Source organism: Canis aureus, chromosome 11 (genome assembly GCF_053574225.1).
Source record: "Canis aureus isolate CA01 chromosome 11, VMU_Caureus_v.1.0, whole genome shotgun sequence".
In the NCBI taxonomy this organism is placed as follows: Eukaryota; Metazoa; Chordata; class Mammalia; order Carnivora; family Canidae; genus Canis; species Canis aureus.
In genome coordinates, this window is record NC_135621.1 from 34,814,886 (window position 1) to 34,834,522 (window position 19,637).

Genomic DNA, 19,637 nt, shown 5'->3' on the forward strand with positions numbered 1-19,637 from the left:
GATGACCACTCTACTCTCTGGGATTTGGGCCCCTATTGACTATCATGATTTCTGCCTAGAGATCTGTGCCCTGAGTGACCTTGTGGCTGGTACTTGCACATGAGTGTGGCTCATTTATGTGCTGCTGCTCTCTGGCTAGAAAATTTGGCAATAGCTTCATTTTTTCGTGCTCGGTAAGTCCGGCGTCAGACTGACTACATCCTTTCCTTTATGGAGCACTACCTTTGAACTGTAAGAGGGCAACAGGTCTGCTTGTCCTCAGGTTGCTGTTACACGATGACTAAATCTGACACCCCCCCCCCTTTCTGCAGACAGGGCCAACTAATACGTCGTGGCCAAGCAAACTGATTTACCTTCAGGCAGTGAAATCCAACATCGACTTTCTTTTTGTTGAACAACATAGTGAAATATTTTTAAGGGGATGCTATGTAAAATATATCATTTTAATCCTAAAATCATTTTTAGGTATAAATATGTTATGTAATAGCAAGGAAGAGCTCAGCTTTAAAAATAAATCTTTCAACATGCAAATTGAGTTGTCAAATTCTCTTGCCTTTTAGTTAAAATAGTCACTGCTGCCATTTCTGGAACTCTGGCTCTGAATTTCTCATAGATCCTACTCTTTAACGTTTGGACAAAATAGTCATTTTGCCTCTAAAGCCTCACTCCTCAGCCCTAGAATCAAAATGCAGTGCTGCAGATGAATTTGTTGATCCTTAAGTATTCAGGAATGTTACTGTTCTAGCCCAGAAGTTTATTAGTATTTAAAGCACTGCACTTGAAATATCTTTACACTCAGTGATCATTAAAGCATAATGAACTAAGTACCAGGGGACCCCTTAATGATACTGGTATTGACGAATAATATATCCTGTAAGAGCTGAAAGGTTCCTGCCCTTTGCTGATGCCAGCCATCGTGCAAACATTAAGACAAATCCTTGTATGTGGAATTGGTCCCCTACAGACCTCAGTTAGGCCATCGGTATTAAATCATTCGAGGACTGGATGTGTGGCATATCCAAATTTTAATGATTGTTTTATGACAAGATGATGGGGGAAGTGTATAAACACAAGCTGATAATTTTGTTTTGCCTACTTCCATATACCCTAAGTATTCAGAATGCTATTTATCTCTGTCTTTGTCTCTCTCTCCCACACACACACAGGTCAAATGCAAAATGAAAATGAAGAAAGAGGTCATTTCAATACTTTTTATTTGAGTGTGAAACCATTCATATCTTGCACAACTGTACAGATAAAACTATTTCCATTTTAGCTGTAGACATGATTATCACACTGAGTGGTGTGATCAAAGATTTTATTTACAGAGCAACTGCTAAAACATCCGATGTCATATTTCCATTTATTTCTTACCCATAGGGTAATAGGTCCACCATAATTGCTTGGTGCATTTTATAATACAGAAAGAAAACCTATGTTAATCTCTAACGAACCTCACAAATTGCTACAAATCTGACAGAAAAATGCCTACGAAAAAAATTTTCCAAAAGTACAATACATTTTTTATTTCCACACATACACAGTATAGTATAGGCTCAAAGGCACAGCTTTGAATTTTTTTTCTATCAAAGTGTCGGAAATTATTATGGTCTTATGAAGGAACCATGAAAGTCATTTTCACACTTGGTGCTAGGTAAGTTAACGTTTGGTCCATCTGGTTTCAGAGAGTTAATAATACAGCAGAGCTGAGTGTGATACTCAATACCATAAATCCACATTCTCACAGAATTTAAAAAACCCCTCTCCTGCCTTTTGCTGACACTACCCATTGTGCAAACTTAGGACAAATACTTGTATGTAGAAGAACCGGTCCCCTACAAACCTCAGTCAACTTAAGGCATACAGAACAGGCCTCTTCCTTCCCTCTAGACAGTGCTTACATTCCAAGACAATGCAGGTACTGTGAAAGGCATGAGTGTAATAGCAGGGAATCTAGAGTTTTCCGGACACCAGCATTTAGCCCTGGTGCTCCAGGAAGCAGTGGTGGTGCCAGGAAGAAGGGATACGTAGAACATACCTGAGGGTGGTTCATCGGATGGTAAGATGACAGACAGATGGCAAGGTGAATGCTCTTGGTAAATTATGTGCCCATCCAAGAACACAAACCAGACTCTGTCTCTAGTATCCATCAAGACTAATGAGCTTTTGTCAATAGGAAAATAAGTAGTTTACAGGGAGTGTTTGCCAACACAAAGCAAAGTCATGGAACGGAGGGAAAAGGCACAGATTGGCCTGCCCAAAATAGTGCTCTATAGAATCAGTCAAGTCTGGCTTGGCTACAGGAGCCCGATATCACTGACTTTTAGTGAGTCCTGTTTCTGAACTAAAGTTTATCCATCCCACACTGAATCCCAGACTCACATTCATTAGGAAAATGGACACCTAGGAATAGTCCATGAGTTATGATGTATAGAGATAACGTCTTCTGGGGGTGGGTTGTTGGGTTTATTATTATTAATAATTATTATTAATATTAAATATGGATTCCTGCGATAGCAGTCATTTAGCCCATCCTGTGGAGGCCTCTCCGTTGATGTAAGCAAAGCCAGGAAAGTGTTGCATGTGCTCGTACTCAGAATTCCTGCGCGTGGTCAGGGGGGTGTACATGTCACTAGAGTTTCCATACCTCGTGGAATGCACAGACGGGCTGGTGTAGCACGTGTTGGCTGTGGGCACCTCTGGCCATCGGGGGGTGACGGGGGTAGGATGCAGTCTGGGAGTACTGCTCATCAAACAGGGTTCCATCCGGGAAGTAGGGCTATTGAAAGGGTACTTGTTGAGGGGAAAGAAATTCCACAAAGTTAAACTTAGCTTGCAAGTTGCATATACACAGTACTGGTCATGTTCACAGAGTAAGTTAATTTCTTAAGATGCTCTTAATGAAAGTTGATAGGAATCTGTGAACTTCCAAAAGATTGAACCTTGGCCTAGGAAGTAACCAATAGGAGAAATGCAAAGGATTTCATATCCATGGTTCAACTGGTGTTCACTCAAGTGCTAATACTGATTTTGTGCTCTAAATCTGGAATATTTGGGCAAGTCAAATCCAAAAGAGGGAATAGCCCCACTATGAATACAGTGGTGTGAGAGTATGTATATGTGTAAGTAGCAGCTTGTCCAAACAGATATGGATGTATGGATGTATGGTTTTGAATTTTACCGTAAGTTCTGGAGATGGGATAGATCTCGGTCCATCAACGCAAGAGAACAATACTCCCAAGTACAACACAGTGACATTATTAAAAATAGCATTTTACAGTTGAATTCAATTATGAACTGCAGCCTGAGAGCAGGCTTTTGAAGAGGAAGCAAGCCAACAGCTTCAAAAGTTATTATTAGTGCCTATCATTTAGAGAACATCTCTCTTTTTGATTCACATTCACTGAAGTCCTGAAAGATGCACAAGTAGGAAATGGTGAATTGTTAGGCTTGGTGTGAATGTGGAGGAAACAGTTGAGATAAGCCAATTGAGAGGGGACAGGAGGGGTGCTTTTGTGTAGGACAGAAGAGGGAAAGAGTTCTAGAAAGAATTAGGAATAAGAGAAGTGCCTCTGAAGTGCTGCTTCTTCTACATTCTTCTCTGTTTCCAAGACAGCCATGCAAATAAGCCCCTCGGAGTACAGTCAGTCGGAGGGGAGGAAGGTGAGGGGAGCTGGGCTCCCATGGAGGGCTCCTAGTCTGCAGGCCGGCCCCCACACACGCAGACTTCCTTGCTGGGCTACGTAAGGTCCACCCCGACACGGACGGGAGCCAGTCCACAAGGATGGCAAGGGCAGCGAGTAGGGGAGAAAGAGTATGTCTCGAGTCTTCTGCTCCCCATCTGTCTTCCCTGACAGTTGGAGAATGGAGCCCCGAGGGATTAGGTGGGAGGCTGCCTCCTGGGAGAGAGACAGACAGGCTGAAGCCTAGACAGCCGGAGAAGGGATTCTGACAACAGTGGCTGCTCCCTGGAGTCGAGGGGGCCAAAGGGAACTATTCTGCTCCTGTGAGCGGGAGCCCGAGGCAAGCAGGGAAAGGCTGTTAGGCCCCAGGCATGCGGAGGGAGACTGATTGAGGTGGGGGGAGCCCCAACTTCGGTAGTGAGGGTTTCTCTTACACAGGACGGCAGGCCTAACATAGAGCCCGCAGCCATTCACAGCCAAAGCGCAGGTAGGAAAGGGGGAGAAGTGTGGGCGGTGCCTGGGAAGGGGGGGCAGGCCGCTCGGGCTGTTACCAAGGAGACCGGGGACAGCCAGCGAGGCTGTCATAGCCTCAAATCAGACAAGAATCGAGAATCGCTGAAGTACATCCATGTCCCCGTGAAGGGAGCCTACAGGACGCCGCTTGTACGGCAGCCTCAGTGGAGCCTCAGGCCTGAGAGCACAACAGACCCGGCCCTGCCCAAGAGAACAAGACCCCAGGTATCAGACACGTAATGTTAAGAAATATTATTATAAAACGGTCTTTAATTTATTTTCCTAAAGTTTGCTTCCCCCTCCTGATATTTCCTCGATTAAGCTCCCTGCACATGTGTCACCTCACCCCATGGTGCTCTCCTTGGCACAGGGGCCTCCTCTCCATCCTGTGGCATGCCAAGCTGGTTCCCCTCTCAGGGAATTTTGTCCTACCTGTTCCCTCTGCCTGAAACACTGGTTTCCCACCCCTACCCCCCAAGCTCCTTGCATGGCTGCCTTTTTTTTGTTGTTGTTATTCCTCAGATCTCAGCTCAAATGTCACCTCCTCAGAGACTTTTCTGGACATTCCATCTCAAGAAGCTAAATGCTCCAACCTCTGTCTCAGGTCAGGCGCTTACCATCTCACTTGTTAACTGTTTCCCTGACTTCTATTCTTAAGCTCCTGGCAGGGCTTTGTCATGCTCACTACCGTCCCACATCTGGAACGATGCCTGGCACCTCAGCAACTATCCAGTGACCGAATACCAGGGTGTTACCACTAGAAAGAAGCTTAGGGATCATATAATCCAATCCCGTGGATGCACCTGAGAACACTAGGCCCCTTGAGGTAAAGCATCGTGCCCACACAGTCCCCCTGCTGGCTGGCACAAAAACCCAGTGCTGGGGTAGCTCTTTCCCTTCACATCACTGTGGCACAAACTAGGCCTAACCTGTCACAGCTGAATCACATGAAAGAGGAAGACACATTGCTTTTGGAACACACCCCATTACACTTGAAGGTCTTCGTCTCTCTGGCTTTCAGCTCTCTCCTCCCCAGCACACCACGGGGCCTGACAGCTCTGACCAGGCCTCGTCTTGCTGCTTCTGACAGAACCTCCCTTGGCTTGGCCCGAGTAGGTAAAATGTCACACAGTATGGACTTGGAGCCTCTTTCCCATAGAACCCAAGAGAGTGTGGCTTTTGTGCCTAATCAAGGACCCTAGATGCAGCTGTGCCCAGGGGTTGTGTCACAGACTCAAAAGCGTAATTGCCTGGAAATGAGACTTGCTCAAAATATCTCTAATGGGACAATAAAATCCTGTTACCACAGAATCTAGCATGGAAAAATCTGTCCCGTTAGGTCAGCTAATTGCAAATGAGTCAGTGACTCGTTTTCCCCGTGGTGAAGAGACCATTGAAAGATGAGAGGCTGAAGTGCCCACTGCCTCGGCCTGGTGATTAACGCCACCAATGAGGCTTCTATTTAGTCTGGTGGGAGCGGCTGAGGCCGGCCTGTGGCACCCGCCTCACCTTTCACACTTTACATCCGGTTTCATGCGGGGTCCTGAAGTATGCTGGTTACAAACCCTGGGGTCCAGAGAGTTCTGCCCAGAATAAAGGCACTTTTTGTTGAGGGCCCATAACAGGAAGTTGCCATCTGCTGGGTTAAGTCACACGCTGTGGCTACTGATGTTAAACTGGAGAGAAGTCACCAGTCCCTGCCCTTTGAGAGAGGTGTGTGAGGGGTGCTCATGGGCACATACGCATGCGTGTGCACATGCATCAGGAGTCAAAATTTCTGTCAGATGGCCATCGCAGCTGTGATTGACTACAGGCCTCTTTGGAATCACATTAGGAAGTTCTATTTTGAGAAACAACTCCCCATCCCACGGCTGACTCTCCTGCACATGAAGAGGGAAGAATGAGCCCTTTATCCCTGACCCTCACCAAGTGGGCTACTCCCAGAGCAAGGGGTGAGAGGTGGCCCAGTCAGGAGCACAAACTGTTTTCCTATGAAAGGCGGCTCTCACACTGCACCAAAGTCCTGCCAGTGGGCCTGCCCCCAGGCAGGCTTCTTCGTACCCTCTTCTGGAAGAGGGTGTAGCTCCCCTAAAATCTTTGCCTGACAATCCACATCCGCTGAGCTTTTAGGGTCTGGATTAAGTGAGTTAATACACATGAAACACTTAGAACTCCCACATAGTAAGTTTTCAAAATGTGTTAGCTATTATTAATATTCCTCACATCATAAGATCATGGTGCAATAATGATAGGAAGAGCCTGAGTGACTAACCATCTGGTCCTACCTCTCATTTCACAGATGAGAGAATTGAGGTCAAGAGAGGGGAAACGATCTGCTTGAAGTCACAGAGCAACTTAGTATCAGACTGAGGAGCCATTCATGCATTCATTCATTCATTTCATTGACAAGTATTTAAGTGAGTACCCACTAAAAGCCACATCTATTCTGGGTCCTGGGGATATAATGGTCAGGAAAAAAAGACCAGGTATCCCTGTCTCTCTAAAGCTAGTATAGCAAGAGAAACAGATATTCTTTAATTGTGCAAAATATAATATTTGTGGTGTTACAAAAGATAATATACACAAATAGTGTTACCCATGAGCCAGGCCCTGTTCTAAACTTTATCAACTCACTAAACCCTCACAGACCTAAGAAATATGTACTATAATTCTCCCCATTTTTCAGATAAGGCACAGAGCTAATTAGAGACAGAGCTGAGATTTGAACCCTGGAAGCCTGACCCTACACTCACAGGGCTTACGCCACTATGGTTTTGATTTTGGCTCAGGTTGCTATCCCAAAATCTAACACCCTAAGAAAATTGGCGCTGGGCTGGGCTGGGCTGGGCCACTAGAGATTCTGTAGTCATGTGACTGGCTGGCCAGGCCGGACCTTTGCCATACAGATGAGGCATAAAGAACAGCTTTCTAGTCTATTCTATGTGAATGTCTAGCCATACAGCTTCTAGTTGATCAAATGGCTTTTGAGCTCAGGGGCCCGGTGCACCTTCATGGCTGCTGTGTTGAATGAGGCCCAGAAATATTTTGTAGCCATGCATTTGGTCTGGCTTCTTTCCCCTATTTGGTGAGGCATAAGAATGAGGTACGGGGGAAGAGGCAGCTAAGACTACCTCTTGTTCACTTAGTTTGATGTGAACAAGTGTAGCATAGATGCAAGAAGTGTTTTTCTGAAGTAATTCCAACCTTACAGTATGAAACCTCCTTCATCTGGACTCACTAATTCAGAAATTATGAGAATTCAAGCAGGACTGGAGGTTTACCTTTATTACCCAAGAGGTAGGCATATGTCATGCAAATAACCAGGAGAGATCAGAGCACACACACACACCCTATTGCAAAAACCAAATCAGTTCACATTATTTTGAGCATATAAATGCTGGGATGCAGGTGATGGCTGCACTTCACGGATAGGCTGTATCAGTCTGTAAGATGGGCATTTATTTGCAGAAGTTATTTATATTCAGTTACTCTTGTGCTGATGACCAAATGCATTCCTTAACCATATTCTAGAATTGTGGTTTCTCTCCAATTCAGAATTATCTTGTCCCCACTGAGCCTGATATAATGAAGTGCGATATTAAGTGCTCAGGATTGGAACGGCTTGAGCTCTGCTCTGGAAAGCTAAAACTAATCAGCCCTGCAGTGGGTTTCCCCCCTCTATGCTCACTGTTGAACCCATGTACTGTGAGAGCAAAGAAAGAGTGAGTCTAGGCGTGTGATTCTTCTGTCACTTGACACTGACAGAGAACAGTTGCAGTAACTTCTTGAATTTGCACCTACCCTCCAAATGGCCTGGGCTCTGGGTTCAGAGCTGGGGCATTTACATCTGAGTCTGCTTTGCTACCTTACTGGATGCATAAGATGTGCAAATTACCTTATGAGGTGGTCTCCTCTTCATTAAAAACTGGAGAAAATGCCTTCCTTCCCCAGGTTGCCATGAGAATTAAGTGAGTCATGTATTTGCAAAGTGCCCCAAACAGGGCTTGATCCATAAATGTTAATGACAAACAAAAGAAAGAATTCTTTGTGTTCAGACTCTACCTTCTCCAGAAGCACCGATCACCCCCATCTGCTGGGGTAGAGAGGTGATATAATTAACTTCTCACCCCACTTCACAGACGGAGGCGAAGGCATCGCCCTCCAAGCACAGAACAGGAGTGTGTGGTGGGGGTCAGAGGTTGTCAGAGGGTTGCAGGGCACGTGGCCGAACAGGCTGACTGATCCTATCACCTCTTGAATCATAGGGATTCAAAAGACTCCCATGGGCTTTCAATTAGTCCTTGGCCCTTCGAATAAGAAGCTGCTATGAAATGATAGTGCTCCATTCGGGGGCTTCTGTGGCTTCCTGAGCGGAGGCTACAGACATATCTTTGATCACCACAGGGACCTTTATGAGACCCTGGTTTCTTTTTATGGCAATGGCTTTAAAAATATCATCCCAGAAACGAAGGAGGGGAAGAAAGAGGGAACACAGTGATGGGTGCTGTGACTGGGGACTGTAGCCTCTGATCCACCATTGCTGCTTCAGTGACTCTCCTACTGGAGCAGGCACACTTCTGTCCCCTTCTCCACCGTGTGATGAGGGGCTGGAGCAGGCCTGCCACGCCACAGGCGCCCCATGATCATGTGAGGAGGGAATGGGTGAGTGAGCGAGTGAGTGAGCGAATGCATGAGCTGCTTAGACTGCTGTTAAGTGCGGCCCAGGCTCTGACAGCAGCTCTGAGTCATTTTGCGGATCACAGTCATTTTCTGAGCAGCACAGACTGCTCCTGAGGGAAGCAATACCTAAGGAGCTGGCTTGTCTGCATGACGCAGTTGGAGGCCTATAATGAGTGCCCCGGGTGATGGTTTAGTGGAATCAACTTCTTACCTTGTTTGGGGACTGCACCTGGGCTCCCTTTGGTACTGAGGATGGAAATCAAAACAGAGGCCTGTTTGCCCCGTGCGCCTGTGTATTATGGATACGCTCTCCTCAGAGCCTCCCCTCGGGGGCCAGTCCGCGGGCTGGCAGCTGATGCAACCACAGCCTCCACCCTCCTCAATCCTGCCATCTCTGTTCTAGATTCCCACAAGCGCTTTGCAGCAGAGCTCTCTGCCTGTACTGGGCCCCTTCCAGCCTATCCTGGGAGCCCCCCTCAAGCAGCCGTCCCACCTTGCCTCCCGGGCTCCCAGCCCCACCCGCAGTGGAGGGTCCTCTGCACTCCTGTTGTGGGTGTTGCCTCACTTCCTGTCTCATAGGATCCAGAAACTCTTAGTGACTGCCGACGTAGGAGAGGTGGCAGAGGGCCACGTGTAGGAGCTTGGACACACGGGGTCACACTGCCTGGGTTCAAATCCTCAGGCAGGCTCCTCTCACTTCTTTTCTGCAAAGATTACCCTGACGATGTGTAAATTGCTCAGCACAGTGTCTGGCATATGACACGTGTTCAGCAAAAGGTAGATGTTGCTTTTCATAGGTGCCATGGCCTGTGACTCAGGGATACTAGATTTAATTTTTTGTCTTTGGGGAGCTCTGGGGTCTCCTGTAGGAGTCAGAGAAGTCAGTGATGATACTGCGGTGTGCAGAGGGTTCCTGACAGAGGCGCCATGTGATTCTAGAACAGTGGTACCTCATAAGGTGCTGGAGGAAGGAAGGGTAGGTGTCAGGAGGTGCCACAGAGACAGTGAGGTGCTGGTCCTGAACAAGCAGGAGGCTGGGAGGAAAGAAAGTCCCAGCCTGGGAAGAGAGTATCTGGGAGCTGCACTGGGGTGGACATGGCTGGAGCAAATGGGGTGGGGGTGGGGAGCTGGTGGGCCACAGAGGCAGACAGAAGCCAGATGGTAGCAAGTCAAAAGAGACATGCCAAGGAATTGAACTTGACTTTGAACACGATGACATGAAAAGGAGAGTGTTAATGGCCAGTCGGATTTTTTCCAAAAGGCTCCTCCAGCTACCGTGTAGAGGATGGACCAGAGAGGGGCAAGTTCAGTGACACAGAGACTGATGGGAAGGATTTTTGTCACCGTCTAGCTTAGACCTGAGCTGAGGCAAGGACAGTGGGGGTACAGAGACGTTGAGGATGTAGAATTGAATAGAACTGGTGACCAACTGCCTTTGAGGCCAGAGCCACAGGAAGTGTCTGAGACAAGCAGAGGGCCTGACACTGGCATTCTAGGTGCAACCACAAGTTCATTCGCCACAGGTCACAGAGGGTTGACTTGGTCTGTTAGACAAGGGAAGAGCCAAAGGAAATGTGTGGCTTGAGAACAATCTGATAAAGGGTCCATTTCAGGAGGATTCTTCAGGTGAGGTTGTGTGTATGTACCAGACTGGAAAGGAACAGACGTGAGACCCAGAGACCAGTTAGAATGATACCCAGGTAACCATCCTGACAGGACTCGATGAGGGCTGGCCCCCGGAGGATGGGAGACCAAAGATCCCGTGTGGGGGTGGCTGCCTGAGAAAGGGCAGCAGACATCATGGCTGACTGGATTCTGGGATTAGAGAGGTCGGAGAGGGCAGGACCAAAGACAGCCGGTGTGCACCCACGTGTGCGAGATGGAGTGGAACATGAACGCTGGCCGAGCATCCGCCTCAGTGGGCGGCCACCGAAGGGTGAGAAGTGACCCTGAGGAAAGCACCATCCTCTCTTTGGTGACAGACACACACGGTTTACAGAAAGTACTCAACTGTCTTAAATTGACTAGACCTACCACCAAGCATCCTGAGGCCTGGGTGAGCACGCAGGGTCACAACTCACCTGTGCAGAGCTCCTGTGGTAAGGGGAGTAGTGCAGCGGCCCAGAGATGGCTGTGTCATGGGGGAGGGCCGGGTACTGGCTCTGCATGGGGGGCGGGTGCTGGCCGCCGTAGCTCCCGTAGTTATAGCTTCCCGTGTACCTGCAACGCAGTGGGCATGCTGAACATTGTGCTGGGGCCGGCACAGCGAATCACTGTGACACCTTTAAAAATCAACCTCATCTTTCCCCTCCTTTCGTTCTTTTTTCTTCTTTTCCATTTTTTCTCCTCCTTTTTTGGTTCTTACCATTCCCACCCCATTGTGGTGAGTTCAGACTCCTGGGCTGACTCCTTCTCTCCTCAGCACACCTCCCTTAGCACCCAGAGCACGCTCAGGGAATGGGAGCCGGCCCTGAGCAAAACATAATTAGTGACGGAAACCTCTCCTCCTGTCCTGTTGAAAAGCCCCACAGCGTAGCCTATAGTCAAATAGGAAAGAAAGAAGAAACTACTTTGGGATTTATGTTTTGTATCGTTCAGGCTTCTGCTTGCCCGTAGGGGGCAGGATGTTGTGTATAGTTGGGAGCTGTCTCCAGTGGGGAAACACCGTGGGCCATCAACCCGGGGTCAGAGATCCCAGTGCTGAGCCTGGCTCCACCTCTTTCTAGCTGGGGGACCCTGGGGTCCTCGCAGCCTGTTCATCACATCTGTAAAAACGCTGGCCCTGGTTATTCTGGGGGTCAGACAGGTGAAGACACTCTTTAAAATAGAAGGTCCTGGGAAATACAGGTCTGTTCACTGTTGTTCTAATAACATCTTTACAGCAAAAACACTGACGTAAGACCACGTGGGTGTCTGTTCTGCCATTGTTCTGGAATCAAAAGGCTTCCTGAAGCAATTCTCAAAGTCTGTTCTAAATGTGTGGAAAGATGCTCGGAGAGGTCCCCTGAGCAAAGAAAGGCTGCCCTCCCACTGGTCAGGGACCTGAGCCTGCGGACAGAACGTGGGGCTGGCCCCCCGCAGCGCTATGCTGGGCACCATGTGGGGGCACTTAAGGGGGCGTCCTCTGCATCTCCCACGTGGCTCTGCTGGCACCGCCTCACAGGACCTGCCTGGCAGAGTCTTGCCTTCCTGAGAAGAAGGGCCCTTTTTAGCATCATAAGTGGTTTCCAAACGACTGGATGTGAGACATGATAAGATTAGTGTCTTTTGATTAAGACACTGCCTGATGGCAAGAAGCTATGATTCAGGTAACTCTTTTTAATGGATTTGTAATTCATTCATCACAGCAACGGCACTACAGAGATTTGGGGAAGGATGGGGAAAAATCAATATTTTGTTTCTTCGGGCACGAAGCACCATTGGAACACACAGGGGTTCCTGGTACCCCATTAACAGCTGCTGCCGTCCAGGGGGCCTCAACCCTCTAAGTCCTCCTCTAATCCAATCATAGAAGCCCCCGCCACTGTGAGGCTCTACCGCCTGGGGGAACTGTCAGGAGGGGGCCTTCTGCTGAGGCTCTACAGCGAAGAGAGGGAAGAACAGGCTCTGGAGTCAAGACAGGTGGTCAGTCTGGGCCCTGTGTCTACCGGCTGTGTGACCCTGCAGGACTGAACTTGAGCCGTTATCTCGATTTCCTCATCTGGGAAATGGGCTCCACGAGACACAGTTAAAGGTGGGGCTCCCCCCTGAGCACGCTATGGAAGCCCCATGAAGGACAGATACTTCCTGCCCTTGGAGAAAACAACTGCTAAATGAAGCCAAATTTAAGAGTCCGGCGGCATCCCAGGAAGTTACCTACCCGTGCTCCTCTCTGTGCGGATAAACTGGTATCCTGTGTGTCACGGAGGAAGAAGGCACATGAGTACTTCTCATACAGGGCAGCTGTTGGGAGTTCTCAGCTGGGGACCCTGCCGCCGTTGTCACTGTATAGGTCAGAGACCATGTGTAGGACTGCATTGCTCCTGCAGAGATAAGATGCATAAGTCACACACTCAGTTCTTCCATGCCCTACTCTTAGAACACTTGAGTGGCCTCCCATGCTCTTTAGGTTGAAAATCAAAATCTTTACAAAGCATGTGTCTCTGTCCTGGCTGACCTCATGAGAAGCAACCCCTACCCGTTGCCTCTGTTCTCTCTGCTCCAGCCACAATATTTTTCTTTCATTTTTCCCAGAGGACCATGATTCCTAGTACCACAGAGCCTTTGCACGTGCTCTTTCTGCTGCCTAAAACTTTATTCTTCCCTTAGAACCCACTCATTCCTTATATCTCAATACAGAGAAGCTGTCTCCTAATCCCAAACTAGGTCAGATTCCCTACTGAACTGAAGTTCTTTGTGGTGCCACCACAATTTGTCATCTACACTCACACTCATGAATGTGATTTACTTAATGCCCATGCCCCTCTAGACTAGAAGCTCCATGAGGAGAGGGGCCTTGTCTGTTCTGCCCACTATTGGATCCCTGGTGCTTGGCACAGAGCCTGGTGGCCAAAAAATTTCCAATAGAAGCAAGAAAAGAGAAAGGAAGAGAGAGAAAGAGGGAGGGGAGGAGGGAGGACAAAAGAAAACTCAGAGAGGCAGAGCCAAGTAACTTCTCAACACTCAACAAAACAGGTGTCAGGGAGCCAGCAAACTGCTTTAAGCAGCCCTAAGTAGATTACTGGGCTCTGCCTGCCTAGGTCTTTTTGAAGATTATTAGACAGTGACCTTAACGGTGACCTATGCCATACATATTACTAATTCCATTAATTTACTTTTTAATTGGATACCTTGAAAGTACTAGGGATTGGGAAAACAAGCTGACAAAATTTAAAACTCTCAAAATGCTTAAGAATTTTGTGAGATGCTTAGAATACAAAAATGGTAATTTAAGAAATCCCTAAGTGATATACTCTTCGATTTCTGATAAATTTTAGAATGTTGATCTAGTGGAAGCAATTAAACCTGTTTTAGGAGGTCGAGGGACTAGGATTGAATGCCCCCTTGCAAGCACAGGGAAAATTGAAGAACTGATTATGGGAGACCATTTTTAAGGTGAACTAAAACCTGGTGCTCCAATTCTGTGTCTCTGCAGCAGATCTCTTCCATCTGAGCATTCCTGGGGGAAGCTGAAGGAACGGTTTTCATGAAAAAATGCAATCTATTCCATTCTAATGACTTTGCAAATAGCCCAGGAGTAGCTGCCCTGACATGGAGCAGGTCAAAGAGAGAGTAGATGGCCCAGCTCTGTGCCAATTACGCGACAGATTCAGTGAAGGAAATTCTGGAAGGCATGTGAAAATGGAATCCTACTTTGAACAGAGTTGTTTACTATGAAAAGAACTCTGTATTGAACTCTTTTGTAAATTGGAGAATCTTTTGGAATGCAAATAATGCCCTTTCTAAATGGAGGGACAGAAGTTTATTCCAAGAGCATGAAAGAGACACCATTTATTGAGCATCTAATGTATCCAGGCATTGTGCCCAGTGCTTTACAGAGACCCTTAAAATAAATATTATCCCCACCTCACAGATGAGGAAACGGAAGGTTACATCTGAAAGAACGTAAGGGAGTGCACAGGAATACAGAAGATTCAAGAAGATGATATGAATGTGGGAGTGAACAAAGAAATTAAAAGTGGAGCAAAATGTGCAACCAGGAATGAGGCTAAACATGCACACTCTAGCTCTTCCTAGGGGTGGGCCTTAAATTTGCCTCAGAGGTTTTCCAAGAAACAATGCCACAGGGAAAACTCACAAGTCAGGAACCATAAGATAGTAAACAAATTGCTCAGGAATCATCTGTCCTTGGAATTAAGATCAAACAGGGATTTCTTTTAGATACTCCCATAAAAGGCAACTGGGAACCGCTCAACAGTGTCCCCAACATCACCCTTACAAGGGGCTCCAGGTTAGGTTCTCAGGACTATTCCTTAGGTCCACCCTTCAAGCCAGTGGCGTCACACTGAAGTTCAGTCCAGGGAAACACAGTGTTAATTTGCCCGAGGTCCCCGTGGGTGGGACCGGGGGGCTCTGAACCCCAGTCTGCCACGTTTTCCATTTTCTCTACCATACTGCCTCTATACTCCAGGTCCAAGTCCTGCTGTGTCCTGGCCGGAAGTCCTTGGGCAAGCCTCTTAGACTTTCTTTCATCATCTGTGAGACAGGCCTTATAATATCTGTCTTACAGAAATGTCGTGAGAGTTAAGTGACAAGAGCTTGGCACGTGGGAGGCTCTTGATGATATTCACGCGCTTTTCCCTATGAATTCAGGGATTTTGTATCAGACTCTTAAAGCAGAAATTTCTGTATGTTCCATTTCAGATGCCAGGAAAAAAAAGACAAGTTTCCTGGGTCAGATTCTGTCATGGGGGATGAAATTTGCATAGCAACAGAAATTTAGCTAATTACGGCAAACTCCTAAGCATGTTTTTCCATAAAGTCACAGGCATGCTTATTCACTAGTATGGCTAAAAGTACCCTTTCCTGGTTTGCACATGTACATGATATACAAAGAAATAATGACTCTAGCAGGCTGTTAGGCATCATTTATAGTAACTGCAAGAAGACTGGAAAGACAAAATTCCAACATGATCATGCCCCAGATGATTGGATTATGCATGACTGCCCACCTCTATATTTTGCACTCCATATGAAATTATATTATAGTTAAAACTTTTAAAAGTATCTTTTTTTTTTTTTTTTTTATTAAATAGTTTATCTCTAGGTGGTGGGACTGAGGAAGGCTTTAAATATTTCTTCTGGGCAGCCCGGGTGGCTCAGTGGTTTAGCGCCGCCTTCAGCCCAGGGCGTGATCCTGGAGACCTGGGATCGAGTCCCATGTCGGGCTCCCTGCATGGAGCCTGCTTCTCCCTCTGCTGTGTCTGTGCCTCTGTCTCTCTCTTTCTCTGTGTCTCTGATGAATAAATAAATAAAACCTTAAAAAAAAAACATTTCTTCTTGTTAGTTATCTGTATTTTTCTATAATGAATGTGTATTGTCTCCATGAAAAGAAAAACATTATTAAAATATATTAAACAAATTTTACAATTGGAGAAGGACTTGGAGCAGGGTGGGAAGTATGGGAGACGGATGAATGAGGCACAGCAAGCAAGTAATTAACCCTTCAAGCCCCTGGGACCTCAGGAGAGTGCAGTGAGGTCAGTGGGTATTTAAACGGAGGCAGCCAAGGAAGCCAAATGATCTCTCTTTTTCCCCAAGCAGTAGGAAGACATAGTGATAATAGCCAACACCTGAGAGAATGCAGTAGAAGTTACTTTTGTATGCGCTCCTGGAGCACAGCAACTGCTCATTCATCTCTGTATCCCCAACAGAGAGTCTGCCAAATAGTAGGTGTTCAGTAAATTTTTGTTTCCTTGAAATTGTTGTTGAAGGAGTAAATGCTGTTAGAAGTAGGCGTTATCAAACAAAAAGCTAGTGGAACTCTTGGAAAAATGGGCTCCTGTGGTCTGGGAAACAAAACGCCTAAATGGCCATGTGCCAGCAATCCAACAGACCCACTCAGGCAGGCTTAAGCAGATTAACACCTACTGGCTTGGGTGAGAAACCCTCTGCCTGGGGACCAGCAAAGAACACCCCTTACATTCCCTTTCCTATCAGGGGGACCTCCAGTGAGAATTGCTGCTGCTTTTTTTTAAGTGAACTAATAAAAGAAAATGTGTGCAGTTAACAGTTTGTGCCTAATTTTTAAGACTGCTCTAATGCTTACTTATTGGTAAAACAGTAACAAACCTTCCGCTGGTGCCTCATTCCTACATCTTTCTTTTACTCTCCCCTTCCCGTACGCCCACCCTCACTTATAAGTCTGAGGATCGTGGAGAAAGCCCCCTGAGCTTTGAGAATTCTATGAAGATCCCCAAAGATCTGAGAATCCTCTAAAGATAAATGTTGTCCATGTTCTAGTATTAAAACTGCAGGAGAGGAAGCTTTTCTTTCCTTCTCATCCCCAACAAAAGGTTTTTTTCCCCTGAGTTGTTATTGTTGTTGTTTTTCCTGGAAGGGATTTTAAACACAGGGTAGGAAGGGTGCTTAGAACATAGCAGGTGGTCAGGAATGACTTGTTGAGTAAATGAAGGAATGGATGAGTAATCACACAACATAAACCAGACCTCCTGCTATGTATACACTAACTCACTGAATCTTCACGATAACCTTTTGAAGTAGGCAGTATTGCCTCCTTTTTTCAGGTGAGAAAATTGAGGCCCAAGACTTGCTCAGATGAGTGGCAGAGTTGGGATTTGAACCCAGATCCCACCCAACGCCAAAGCCTTTCCACAACAACGGCTGCTTCTTACACTTGGATGTGCATTTGAATCCCTGGAGATCTTGTTAAAATGCAGATTCTGATTCAGTAGGTTGGGAGTTGAACCAGCAATTCTACCTCTAAATGATGATAATGCTCTTGGTCCATGGACCACAGTTTGAGTACCAAGGCTCTCTAACCCATTGCCTCCTATTACACAAGCTGCCTGTTGAGAGCCATTAAAGGTCAGAAGTTGTGAGGTTCTGGCACAGACTTGTGAAATTCAGGCTACTTTCCAGGCTACCTGGCCATACCCTACCTTCAGACTTGAACGTAACCTTTTCCCCTGCTAGGATTCTATGAACCATCGCGAATGTTGCTCAGGTCTTGATCTAACCTAAGCCTTTTGTTGGTACTTTCCTGAGAAATAAGCTCCTTTAAGTATGTCTAGATTCTAGAGCTTCCTATACAGTAGCCACTAGCCACAGATGGCTATCTAAATTTGAGTGAGTTAAAACAAAATACAACAAAAAAATTCAGTTCTTTAACTGCACTAGCCACATTTCAAGTGCTCAATAGCCCCTTTGTGGTTGGATCTACTGTTTTGGACAGTTTCAATTAAGAAAAAAAAAAGTTGCCATCATCACAGAAAATTCTATTTGAACAGTGTTCCTTTAGAGTATTTGCTACTAAACAAACATTTCATGTAGCCTTCAAGACTGAGACAGGAAAAGGCTGCACATGTATATTTATCCCACTGGCTATCCATGGCTCTGTCCCCCATTGGCTACCGTCTACCCTCAAGGGAATAATGCTTAATTAAGGAGAATACTCACTGAAGTTGAAAACCGCATCTGTTTGGGTGACTATCAGTAGCTCCCTGACTGAAATCTGACAAAACTGACGGGAAGCAGCAAATGGCTCCATTCCCAGAGAGAGATGCTAATTCAAAATCTGGCCCTGCCTACCTCCGCACCCATCCCCTGCTGCTACTTTCCCCTTATTTATATACATTAGTCCTCACTACACTAGGCTCTTCTCTGCCTCAGGCCTGTGTACATGCTGCTCCCCATGACTTAGAATGTTCTCTTCATCTCCCCAAACTTTATGTGATATTCCAGGTCTTGGGATACATGCTGCCTCCTCGGAGAGGCCTTCCCTGATCATTTCCTAGCACACTATTCTCATTATGACTATTTGAAATGGTTTATTGGCCTGGTAGTTTATTTCTGTATTGGCTCTCTTACCCATTAGGATAGAAGTATCACGAGGGCAGCGACTGTACCTGTTTTTTTTTTTTTTTTTCACTTTTGTGCCCCCAGGACACAGCATAGAGTAGACACAAAAGAAGTCAACAAAAGAATGGATGAGCAAATTTGAAGGCCCCAACACCAAGCCAAAACCTTGATGATGTAAAGTCAAGAAGAGATTCAACAATTTGTTTACGGCCCCAGCTTGTATCTCCCAAATCCATTCCTTTGGAGACAAGGAAGCAGCAGGGATGGAGGAGGAATTCTCTGCAATGACAACTCTAAGGACTGTAATGAGTCATCGTGGGCTCTGGGGCAGGGCTGCCGTGTCCACCAGGTCCCCCTTGTTTTTAGCTGCTCACAGAATAACTGAGCTTTTGTTATTGGGAAAGAGTAGGGGCCAGTTATGTTTGTTACATCCTCAACCCATGTAGAGAAAATGCAGGTGGGCAGGCCAGATGTTCTACAGTGAGGGCCATTTATAAGGAATTTGCCTTTATTTCTCTAGGCATCCTAGCATCTCAATGATTTAATTTGCTGGCTTTGTGTTGCAGGGAACCCATGGTGGGAAGGTGAAAACATTGAGTTTAATAGTTAACTTTTATTGTCATTGCTAAAGGAGGGAGTACCTCCAATGACATCATAAACCAGGTCCTAGGGCCCTTCCAAGGCCTCACCAGGACACAGCGGGAGCTTTACCGTTTGTGTTAAATGACATTAAAGAATTGCAGCCCGATGTTGTGTCAGGTGGGCCCGGTCAGTTTGACACCACCTGCCTTGCTCCTGAGGAGAAAAAGGACAATTTTTCTTAATAAAAATCAAGGTTTCTGAACTTTGTTGGGCCAAGAGTGAGATGGCAAGCTCACAAATTAGGGAAGAAAATGGATAAATGGGCTACATCTTTACCTTGTAGAAATCTGTTAAAGCAGAATCCTTTACCCAGTCACGTATCATGGCCTTGCCATACACTTGATCATGCCACTATCAGGTTCAATTTCAGGTGCCTGATATGCCTTTCATTTCACTTTCTTCCACCCCCACCCAGCCCTTAAAAACAATTAATACAAACAGTCCCTAGAAAACACATTTAGAAACACACGTACGTATGGACATAGAATGGGACTGAGCCATAGATAAGCAGTGGCTGTTTTCCTGGTAAGTCATAACTCATTATCTATAATATTCGACTTTGTATTCACTAGGGCTTGT

General features: G+C 46.3%; 1 protein-coding gene across 8 annotated transcripts in view; it reads right to left on the reverse strand.

The window, feature by feature from the left end:
• Nucleotides 1–1,197: 1,197 nt before the first annotated feature.
• Nucleotides 1,198–19,637, reverse strand: part of RFX4 (regulatory factor X4) — a 162,040-nt gene continuing 143,600 nt past the window's right edge. For all 8 annotated transcript variants that reach the window (XM_077914772.1, XM_077914770.1, XM_077914767.1 and 5 more), the window contains 3 exons: nucleotides 12,736–12,898; nucleotides 10,958–11,096; nucleotides 1,198–2,793 (listed from right to left, as the gene is read on the reverse strand). In XM_077914772.1, coding sequence (XP_077770898.1) covers nucleotides 2,521–2,793; nucleotides 10,958–11,096; nucleotides 12,736–12,898 — 575 coding nt within the window. In that variant the 3' untranslated portion in view covers nucleotides 1,198–2,520. The remainder of the gene's footprint in view (nucleotides 2,794–10,957; nucleotides 11,097–12,735; nucleotides 12,899–19,637) is intronic.